We start from the raw sequence: 12091 nt of genomic DNA on the forward strand, positions 1-12091 counted from the left end.
CTCAAGATTCTGCCGTTGCAGAATTGGCGCTACGGCGGAATTTGGCGATGTCCTGAACGTAGTAGCTACGGTTAGCCACCGCCACGACGACGCCGTGAGCGGCGCCGGCTGACACTCCCAGTGCAGGTCTTGTACACGTAGTACATAAAGACCTGCTAGTGTGGAAGGGAGGACGGCACCGCGGTAGCTCAAATGGTAAAGCAAAGCACACGTAATACGAAAGATTGGGTTCGGATTTCGCCTAGGACAAGTTAGTCTATCCGTCCACTTCTGTTTCCCTTTACTTTACTATTTCTATACGTTGCAATTAAACGAAGCGATTAATTTCCGCCATGGTTTCTCTCGTTTCATTGCCTGTGTTCTTCATATACTGTGGCCGAAGTCCGTTCCGTGGGATAGTGAGGTGGTCCTTCCCACCCAGAGAAGCAGCAAGGTCTCGTTCGCAAACAACGACCCTTTGCCGTCTCAGACACTTCCGCTCGCTCAGTCTCGCCGGCGGCGTCGCAGACAGTGGACGCGGTCGCCTCACAGGAGTGCGCTCGGTGGCCCACGGCACATTCCGGCGTCTGCTCTCAACGCGCCTGCCGTTATTTCTGTAACGCACGCGCGGAACTTGGCACGCGACGCTGATGAACGGCGCTATGCACGCTCGGGCAGGCGTGGCGCATTAGGGCAGACGGACGAGTGCCTTCTGCCCTCTCGGCTGTCTGTCGGCGCGACGCGAACACTGAGCGTCGAGCCACAATCTACGATGTACAGAGGAGATGCGTCTCCTTTAGCATTACTGAGATATGCGCTTGCGAGCTTATCTGCTGATGCGTTGAGTTATAAGGGGACACTAAAGAAAAATATTAAGCCGAGCTGATCGACAGAGTATTTGCGTTGAAGCCGATTATCATTTTCTGCGTCAATTTCTTGCGTGGGAAGTTGCCATCGAAGGTCCCGCGGCTGCTCCACCATTTGGACCACCGGCACCATAACAGAGGACTTGACTTCGTCTCCACGTGACCGCCCTCTACGGTGGTGTTATCTCCTTTATAGGCTCTTTATTTATATCTGTATACGAAACGTACTGCTTGACGGGGGCAGATGTTCAGCTTGCGTGAACCACTCTGCGGCTCTGCTTGGGTTCAGGTTACGGTCAGTTGAGCCTCCGCGGCCGGAGCCAGCAGGTTTCTCAATTACTACACGTTGCCGCCTCGACCATTGTACACAGAGAAAAGCGATGCCGCTCGCAGTGGCGGGTCGCTTCCGCTCTATGTGAATCAGAGGTGCTTATGACACACATGAGAGGCACCACAGTCGACAACAGGTGGCACCACTTGGATTTTTTATGTTCGTAATTTTCTCGCTTAGAAAAGCTGAGTTTTCGTTACGAATGAATAATTTGTTATCACAGGAGCCCAATCTCTCAATATAGCTAGACTTAATATTTGCGTTTAGTGCCCCTTTAAGTAGCGTGACTGACGACTGGGGCGATGAGCGCGTCTGCCTTCACCGTCGCACTGCCATCAGCGTCACGGCAACGGCATCTGTCAAGAGAGGGCGTTTCCTCGCCCTTATTGTTGTGCCTTAGCTATCATTCACCGCAGCAGCCGTCACCTTCATCACAATTCATGGCCACAAAATAGCAAATGTTTAGCGTACATGACTCAATTTGGTCATGTACGACATGGCCAAAAGGAAGGGGAAAAAACGATCGGCGAAGAAAACAAGTTTTATAAAAAAGCGGACAGTCCAGTGCTAGGGAACTATACAGAGAAAAAGAGTAACGGTGACAATGACAAAAGCAGCACTGGAAGAGAAAGATTTCTGGGTACAACATTCAAGTCGAAGGTTCCAGCCAAAAGCGACTTCGAGAAGGCTCGCAGGGAGAAGATGGCTTCGCTTTTTCCATACACGACGTTGTACTTACTGATTCCCGAGTTCATACGTGAGCCATCGTGCCGCCTTCTCCGATATTCTACTTGGGCTACGAGAAAAACGGAGGAACGAGCTGCAGACAAAACAACCTCTCGCGGCGACATTTTCGGCGCCTGTATACAGAAGCTACAGCCCAGCGTCGCGTTTCCATAATGCGGTTTCCAAAAACTGCATGGGCACTGAGGGCTCGTGAAACTTGTAGTGTCAACTGGAATTCAGTCTCTACATGTGCTCACTGCGCGGTGCTATACTGTAGCACATTAGTAAACGATATGGGACGCATGCAGTAGCGTCGTGAGCGATTTCGAATCGTTATAGCGAAGGTCCCGTACTGTAGCACCGCCTTTAACGAAAATTACTGGGTGGCTAAAGGAAACCCCAACGTCACTGGGCTAGTAGCGTCATGTAACGGCTGTAATATCTGTGCGCAGGATGTTTGACTCATGCTTGCAACGATACGAGATCTCTGCGCGCTAAAAAGTGCATAAGCTTGGGAGTCGGCGAGCAAGGCGCGAATATCTGCGCAAGGATTGATCCTCGAAGGGCAATAAGTGGAGGATAACATAACTCGGACTCACACGGCGTATTAGGCGCAAGGACTATTTCTTTGTAACGTGGTGACCATCCCAAGAATGCTTCCGGAACATCCCAAAAGCGCGCTTGCCTAAGCTGCAGCCACTGTTAACCAATTCCGAGTTTCTCGGAAATCATCGTGCGCATAGCCTAACGAACAATTGTTCGATATGAAGCTGAGGCCTCATTTTTTTTTCGCAGCGCTGCATAACAGATCGTTACCTTGTAGGTTAACTAATGATTTGCGCTCGCTTGCTCACCGCTGCGGTATAGCAACCGCCAAGCCTCCACTGGACTCGTATTCTCTCTCCGTTTTCGAACGCTGTCTGCACTTGTCGTACGCAAAGATCTCTCGTCGCAAAGTGCACTTCGTTGAAGTGGATCAAAGTAATGCGAGCGAACAAAGTTGGAACCAACGTGACTGCTTACCGGCCTCTTCATGTATCGGATGGCGTACACCAGCGTCGCAAGCAGGATGATGCCGCCAATGATGACAGCGCCGAAAGCGCCAACCGTGACGTACTGCGGAAGTTCCTCCGTCACGAGACGCAACCTGGACAGCATGTCCTTGTCGGCCGACGCAAGCTGCGAATGTAAACAAAGGCTCGTTAGAAGGAAGCTTTAGCTCGGGCCTAACTCCGGCGCGGCCTATTCAGATACATGCAAAACGCAGAAACGCTTTTCTGAAATAACCCTCTGCACCGATTTTAATAAAATTTGTTACATTTGAGAGACAAAATTAAATTCTAGTGACTGTTGGAAGCGGAATTTCGATTTATGGTCTGAATATTGTTAACCTAATCTTCAAAAATTCTAAAGCGTGAAAAAAAGAATGGAACCACGAAGTTAACAAATTCATTGCTCTACATCAAGAACAGATATCGCGGTTCTGTAAACGGCATTCATTACATCATTCAAAGCGGACAAATTTGATGTGTCAATTTATATCTTACGTGAATTCGTTACATTGTGTACAAGGGTTCTCCAAAAGCTGTATTTTCACATTATTAAATTTTTGGAGATTCACGTGTAACATGTCAATTTTGTCCGCTTTAGATGTACTATTAGATGCAATTCACAATTGTGATAGCATTTTTCACTGCTGAGTTACAGAGTTGTAAACTTGATAGTTTCGTTCTCTGAAGATTTGCGATTTTCTCAAGTTTTAATAAAGAATTGACGACTTACACCAAATATTCGAAACCAACAGACACTAAAGTGTAAGCTTTTCTTTTAAATACAACGAACCCCGTCAAATTTAGCGCAATGGTTGCCGAAAAAAAAACGAATTCTCATTTTACATGTATTTAGATAGGAGCACTCGAGCTAAAGCTTCCTCTTTTAACAACCGATTGCGAGACAATAGTAGGTTTAGTGTCAATTTGACTCAACGCGGGCACGTATACTATATTCACGACAAAGTGGAAAAACTTGCGTAGTATGAAAGGCAAAGTTGTCACGATTGTCGCGGTAGAGTGATCTCCGCGAGTTAAGCCCAGGTTCGAACTCCCCCGAACGGGGACGAATCTTTCAACTATGAAGATGTGGCTAGGTGGCAATTTTCCCTTTCAAGAACCTTGCTGCACATTTCAGTTTTCCGCAGAATCGATTTGCTATACCTCCTATTCTGTGAACAAGAAGATTTCTAAAACTTTCGCGGACACAACACCGGAATGGGAGAGGGGGCTTAGCACGCGTTTTCATTTTTTTTTTTTTTTTTTAGAAGTTGCCCTGAGCCCCCACCGTATGTGGGTACAGGGTTAAAGACGCATTACATTAACCGTGAAGTGCCTTTAGACGCAGCGCACAAGTAACTGCAAGCTCGAAACAGTACAAATTGACAAGCAACGTACAGCGACTTTTTCAAGAAGACTTAGCTGTTTCCAATTTCTTTTTCTTCAGGATCTGCTTGCTCGAATCAGGCTCCCCTCTGGTGTCCTTTCACACTCAGAAAGAAGTTCTTCGAGGGTATGGCCAGTGAACAAAGGGTAAAAGCCATCGAGAATGCGTCTACATTCTCAAGCTAAACGACCAATGTGAACTTTTTCTTTACTGTTTTTGTGCGCTGCGTTTATTGGTTGTTCGTTTTTATTGCTCAGTGATAGTACCCAGCACAGGTCGGTAAAGAAATGCAGTTTTTATTTGTTCTCTTTTATATATTGAAAGATTATTCTTTTTATTCGTGGTTCTGATGGACATGCTTTTCCTGTGTTGATCTGTCCATGCGTGATTTTGGTATCTGGTTCGATCGCGTGTCACCAGTTTCTGATTGTAAGTCAGGCTGCGTGATATGGCAGTGTTCTGCGCATAAAAAGGCTGGTCTGAGCGCAATAAGAAACCATTTGTAAGTCAGCGCTCGTAATGTTTGTTTTTTTGCCTCTTGCCGTCGTCCCAGTCGCGCCGCATTTTAATCAAGTGTAAACCTGCTCGCTCAAATCAAGGTTTTACTGCAAGGTGCTTTGCTGTCGCACGCGGATAGTAGCGATCGGACTACGACAAAACGCGGTCATTGAAAAAGACGGCACAGTACAGCAACTCACGTTCTCAAACCAAAACACAGGGAAGAAACGCCGTTGGGTGATGTCTTCGAAGAATCTGCAAGAAGTGAAACAAAAGGCACTGCATTCAGAAACGCTGTAAGGACCAATGTCGGTTTACACTGTTGGGATATCTGACTATAAACGTGACGCCATTCGGGCGATTTGACAGACATGCGTGTTTTTTGACGTATCATCCACACCACGCAGGCAACGTTGTAGTCGCGTGGCACATTTCTATTGTTGGTGTCGAAGGAGTATATCCATCGTAACTTTGACTAAGTCTCACTATACTTCTATTTCAATGACTAAAGAAAAAAAAATGTCATCGAGGCGCGGCTTAAGTTATTCTGGACAAGTTTTATATTTCCCTAACCTAACGTCTTGTGGCACTAGGTGATTACGATCGATTTACATATATAGTTTGGGCACGTAACCAGAAAACTTAAAATTATCGGGACAACTCGTGCGGCTTCAACGCGACACGATCGCTCTGATTAACTCTAGAGGCGAGTGACCGCTATAGCGACCGGAAAACAGGAGGATCGCCTATATAAACAAAGCTTAAGAGAAAGTGGCAGAGCCTATATAGCTGCTTTGATAAGTCAGTTTTGATGTAGCCACCAGGATAAATTGAAACGCTGATGGCAATTAACGTCTTTTACGCCTCATTACATTTGGTAGCTGGTTTCTGTAGCATTGAATAGTGCCAAGTGTACATTTCGGAGTCCGAACTAAGCCAATGCTACAAATTCAGGTGAAGCTGGAAACGAAGGATTGCATGGGAGTAGTTTTAGAATTGTTCGCGTATGAATTTACGCCCCTTATCGCAATTCGATGATGCCTGTAAACACTTTACATTTCACATGACCTCGTGGCGCCGAGACCAGTTGTGGAAAGGCTTGCGCCGAAATGACGATACACAGAATCCTTCTAAAATTGCAGAATGAAGAAATTACCAGAGTTACATTAAGTGCTGTGACTTCAGGGTTTGACGACGAGCAATCAAGGTGCACGACAAATGCAATGGGAGGGGGGTTCAAGCGCGTGTGACGAGAACGCACTGGCTAAGGCTATATGAGACCTAAGACGATAAAATACTTTTTTTTTAGTTATACACAGGGCTCAGACTTCAGAATTTATCAAAGAACGTTAGCAGAATTTGTTCAAATTGGGAACATTCTGTAAGGGCATTGTGCTAGCTGCATATAGTTGCCTCTACTAGGTCGCCTTACACGTAACGTCATTTGGCTCCAAGACTCCTGTTCACTTTGCCTCTTTGCAAAGAGGCAAAGTGAACACTGGGTTCAATAATATTATAAAAGAGCTTCAAACTAGTAACAAAAAAAGAATTCACCGATGATTACGGCACTCCCTAATACGAAATCTGAGCGCAGCTGTATACGTGTTTTCATTTCGCGATATATTAGCTGGCGCGGAAAATCTGTCTCGTGCGACGCGTTGCAAACGGAGCAAAGTGTGGCGCGACTGCCTTGCTAATCTGTAGATCGAGAAAGCCAGCGCGCAGGTGACACGTGGGCACGATTCACAGCAGCCGCCTCAGACAGACCCCCAGACGACGCGCGCTACTCTGTCGCCATCTTGTAGCCATCGTCGCCGCACTACGCTTTTCATCTCACGTTTTCGCCATACCCTGCTCCTCTTTTCGTCTCATGGTTCCACTGCACCTTCCTCTCCGATTTCCTCCTCGCGCCTCCCTTCGCTCTCGCCACTTTTCACTTTTTCATATCTTCGTTGCGCTGGTTCGCTCGGCTACGCCGACGCCGACGCTCTCTCTCTCTCTGTTGTGATTGGTATCTTTAGCTGGGTAATCACTGACTATAAAGAATGAATGTAAAAGAAGAAAACAAAGGGGACTGACGTGCAGGAACACGTGCATTCTTTCTTCTTTTCTTTGGGGGGGGGGGGGGGACACGACGTGCAAGGACATCCCAAGGAAAACACAGGGAAGGCGGGAGATGGAAATTCAAAACGATGAGCAAAACGAGAACTAGGTGAAAGCAGGAGCCAACGTTTCGACAAGTGGACTTCTCTTCTTCACGGACATGCCAAGGAATTCATCTCTACAGTATACTGCTTTTCGTGCTCTGTGGGCGCTTCATTACTGAGTAATAGGCTGCTGCAGAGGCTCGGTGACCGTATAATAGAGTTAAGCCACAAGCAGAAGAAAACTTGGAACAGTTCTGTCTCTATTTTCTTCACTACGAGCCTTTGCTTTTTCTCTGAGGAAACCATATAAAGTTTCCTTTGTTGCAACACGTCACGTTCAGAAAAACAACTTTTTCCTAAATAATGCGGGGACTTTTTGTTCGCAGTCGATGATCAGGCACGGATGAAAAACACGGCTGCAGGGACTCACGTGTTATCATGATCATTCGCCTTATTCGCATGACGTCATCTATAGTTTTCGTACTACCCTTTGTTCAAACAAGTCGATAGACGAAGAGCTGGACAGCTGAAGACACGCAACAAGGCTGCTTCCGTCTTTGCTCAGCCGGCGACAGGCATTTTGAACAGGAAGTGCGCGCGCCATTTCCACGGGGCGCCGCGTTTTGTGGCTATTTCTGGAAGGAACCGCCAATGCGCAATTTGCAGGGGGCAGGCGGCGGCACACGTTTCTATAAGAACGGTCTTAGCCGGGCCGGTCAGGCTGTCAGTGAGGCCTTTTTATTGGTGGATTCATTTTCTTCCGAATGGGCTACCAGCGAACAAGCTCCAACACACTAACCAGCAGGGCGTTTTGCCAACGTTAGCATACCATATTTTCTAGAATCTAAGCCACTTGCTTCCGGTACATGATGATGGAAGTCCGTACGGGCTCCACGATTCAAAACAAGTAAAACAGTAAAACAGGCTGTCGACGCAAGAGTTGCCATTGCTTGTTGGTGGAGGATGAGAACGCGTCTTCCCTTATAATGCTGTTCCTGCTACGGTGCGGCATGATTTGTTTGATGACAACGTAAATGTCGGTCAACTGTGTCCGCTTGTCTGCGGCGACGTGAAAGGTTTTCAGCAGGAGTGCAGTTCAAACTTTATGAAGATCTTAAATAAGGGTCGTGAAACACAACAACCACTGAGGTAATATTTGGAGAGGCACAGCTTTACAGGACCAAAGATTCGAGGAAAGCATGTCTGGCCAGATTTCACTGATTCTATGTACATTACTGAAATAAAGTGCGGCTATTTCCGTCTGAAGGCTATTTCCACCTGTAAGAATCGTAGAATGCCGCCAATGGCGGAGCAGCGACAAGTGATGCCCAAGAGACTCCGCTACTTTGCCACAATACGCGTCACATAGCCTATAAATTTCCAAAAATGGTATTTTGCTCATCTTGGGACGCTATAATATCTTCGCACGCTCGGCCACGTCTGCTCACGCTATGCAGCACTTGAGTAGAGGATCGGATACCTGGAATTTGGCCTGGTATAATATAAGGATCAGACACGTACCCAATGGGGGGCCCCCCCCCCCCCCCCCCCGGAATTAAGACACATACCCCCCCCTCCCCGCCCACGCCACCACTTCTCACACACATTCCTAAAGCGCCGCCAAATCAATGTTGAGATTTGACAGCTATTCGGCGGTCAACATTTTGTTGCCTTTTTCACTCCTTTTGGATGGCGGTAGTTAGCGGCGTCTCCTGGGATGTGAAGGCCAGTTGCCTCATCAATTCGATGTCCGAGCGATTAACTCGAGATGCATTCAGTTGTCACCGTCTATTCAACAGTCACGCGCATCGCTGTTGCTTCGTTAGTTCAACCTTCTGCATCTAGACTGATCTAGGGGCCAGGAAAGGGATTCAGTTCGTGGTCAGCTGGTCTGTATGCGCGTGGAACGAGTTGCGGCCGGAGAAAATGCCAATTGCGCATAACTTTTCTTTTTGTTTCATTATTTCCTCGAGTGACGGCTCGCCGCGACGCTGACAGATCCTGGGAACCATATACCCGTGATATGGCTTAGATAAGGTGAAAAATGAAATAATGCAAGACAGCGTCCATCATCAAACCCTGCAATAACCCTTAAACTCATAGGCAATATAACGGTCACCCGTTAACTCGTCTGGTTTTTCCCTAATTGTACAGCACTTTTTGTGCAAAATTGGCAACTGGAAACAAGAGTCTCAAGGAGTTGAGAAATTAAGCGATCTACTAAGGGAGAGGGACGAGACAACAGCCAAACAGGAAGGAAAAGCGAAAATTAACAAATTTAGCCATTGTTTATGAAAATATTTATGGATCAACATCTCTTTATTTAAAAAGGAAACAGAGAAAACGCCGCCGGAAGTGCAGGACAATTCCGTGTGTTCTGAAAGCCACTTCTCTGCTGTGCTTATGTAGGTGGTTTTCTAACCTTCTGCGGTGGGCGCAGTACGTCTAGAACCGCAGCGTCCTGCACTCTACGTGGTTGTACGGGACTGGCGGCCACGCGTCGTTACGTAACTTCCCAAATAACAATACGAGTCGGTTGTGGCACTTAACTTCTTAGAGCAGTAAACGAGGGATCCAAAAGAACTGTGATTGTTCCGCAAATATACATTTCTGTATAATTCTTCCAGAGCCAATTCAAAAAACGCTAATATAGTCGGATGCAACTTAACTTTGCAATGAAGCCCCGTCCACGCCCTCATAACCACCAGCCACTGTTCTTCCGCAAGGTTACAAATAATTCGTACTTGAAACTTTTTCTGTTACTAAAATAAGGCGGTAACTACAAAAATAAAATTATTAGCGCGTAATTTCATACCTTTTTCCTCGCCTATTATAGCGAAATGGCGAATCCCTAATTATTCATTGAAGTGAAATAACATGCTTGCTTCGCTACAACTATTTGTTGTGAAGTTTCACTTCAGTTGGCAGTGAAGCTTCATGAGTAAAACGGGTGCAGCGGTGAAATGAACTGCACCGCAGACTTTCAAGGCTCCATCCATTTTGTCCCTGTCTGTTGCACACCTCATTGCTTCTGCCGATGAAAAGAATCTTCAAGAACAGCAGACGCTCCGGAGGTATCAGGTACGACGCCATATTAAAAAGGCCGCATGAGGACGATTTTGTTTGCTTCTGTGATTGGCTGGCGGAGTAACCTAACTCCGCGCGGTCCGTGTGCCTTTGTTGCCAACTGCTGTTTCTTTAAATTCTATTCTACCAAAGTAACCGTTATTTTACACTTGCTTCTTTACTTGTTCTTGGCAGTGTTCTTTGTGCGCTTCCTTGCTGCGCGAGTCCATTTGACGTGGTGCTTTGTTTGCCAAGTAAAGGAGAGGTGTATCGCACAGGCGTACATGTAAAATACACCTTATTTCATTTCTCTTTTGTGGGCTTGCGCGTTTTTATGGCGAATGGTGGGCGTTATTCACATATGTAATAGTAAAGGTACCCCCCCCCCCCCCCCGCATTCGCATAGAAAAGTTACCTTGGTTTGCCCCCCCCCAGAAAGAAAATCCCGGGCCTGCTAAGGATAGGATTCTTTTCGCACGATTATATTCCTTCCTTATAAAGTAGGCGGAGCGCCGCTCACACCATTGGCGAAGTGCGGGAAGGAAAAGAACTGGAATAGAATCGTTGCAACATCCCGCGGAGCTTAAGCCTCATAAATGATTTGAATAGTAGTGCTTGAGTACTTGTGTAACAACTCGATCTTTACTTTAAACCGTGTGTGGTTTTAAAACAATGTATTGTTGCCGCTGCCATGGTCAATCACAGCACGAATAATGTATCTCGCATCATTCTACTGTCAGGGGATCACAAATTGCCGATTAGCTACATGGAACAAGAGTGACGTTTTTCTTTTCTTTCTTTGTTTTATTATCTCGAGATACACTAACCGAATTAGCCATCTTCTGCACCGTAACATGTCAAATGACCGAAAAATGAAACACTGATAGCTACCCCCCTCAAAAGAAGAAAGAAGAGCTGCAATCACGCTGCTTTACCATTCCTAAAATGGCGAGCTTACTATAGTAGCCCAGGTTCTGGTCAACCAAACGTGCTGCTTCTGGTGTTGTAAATAAGGATGAGGCAAAAAACTAAAGACACTCGTGAGTAAGCCATTTGATTTTGTGGGACCGCTCGACTGTCTCGTGCCCCCTGGTGTTGTCCCTCCTTGGCTCTCGCGTCTCCTAGAATCTGGCTTCCCCGCACAGCACGTGCGGCGCCTGTAGTCGGTAGTTGCGCAGCGCTACGAGAGATGGCGCAAGCGCTCCCGTACTGACGCTACCTGACGGCGGGGATAATCGTGCGCGAGATGAACTATAACATTTTTTTTATTATTATTGACTTATCTCTGGCTGCGGGAACTCGGCGCGCGCTCGTGAGGCAATCGGCAGGACCATCCTACAGACGCCTTGCCGTTCGCTCGTATGCGCCAGCTACGTTGCTTATTACCGCGACAGCGTTAAGGGCCCTGTGTCGCCGAAAATCCGGCGTCAGCGTCCAGCGTCGGACGTCGTTTCGGCAAATATATTTTCAAACCACCCATACCCAGGCCCTGTGTGTGGCGCAAGGAAGCTACTGAAGTAATTGGATATCTCAAGCTAAAATACATAGAAAAATCGTAAAGTGCGACTTACACTCAACCTACAGACATGATAGCGTGGGATTGTAATTTGACTATACGAGAAAACATAATCCTGTTACGCGAAAACTCAAAGATACCCCTTTTCCAGCGTTTCTATCATTTATAGACCGGTCACGGCGTCCGCCATTGGCGCGCGCCGGCGCATCAGTATCTTGGAGACCACGAAGCGGCGCGCCCGGTTTCTTGCAATACCTCCAGATGGCGCACGCCTCTGCCGCATCGCGGCCCATGCAAGAGGCCGCGTTTCTACCAGAAAACCCGCCTTCGTGCATAGCGATCGCGGCCGGCGTTTCCCGCTAAACACTAGAGTTACATACGCTCCAGTTACCGGGAAGCGTGAGAAGCAGTCAGGCATCTTTGAATGCTATCGCGTTCCACTATTAAAGGCGAAGCTTAAGCGTCGTCCGTCTCTTTTTATAAAAGGTGCAATAAAGGTCTTTGGTTTGTTTCGACTACTGTGTTG

General features: G+C 47.0%; 1 protein-coding gene across 1 annotated transcript in view; it reads right to left on the bottom strand.

The window, feature by feature from the left end:
• LOC126536382 (protein croquemort-like) overlaps positions 1-12091 on the bottom strand; it is a 106476-nt gene that overhangs the window by 7272 nt on the left and 87113 nt on the right. Inside the window, exons 11-12 of the mRNA XM_050183316.3 lie at positions 5037-5091; positions 2926-3081 (exon numbers count right to left, since the gene is read on the bottom strand). Coding sequence (XP_050039273.1) covers positions 2926-3081; positions 5037-5091 — 211 coding nt within the window. The remainder of the gene's footprint in view (positions 1-2925; positions 3082-5036; positions 5092-12091) is intronic.

This window comes from Dermacentor andersoni, chromosome 4 (genome assembly GCF_023375885.2).
Source record: "Dermacentor andersoni chromosome 4, qqDerAnde1_hic_scaffold, whole genome shotgun sequence".
NCBI lineage: Eukaryota > Metazoa > Arthropoda > Arachnida > Ixodida > Ixodidae > Dermacentor > Dermacentor andersoni.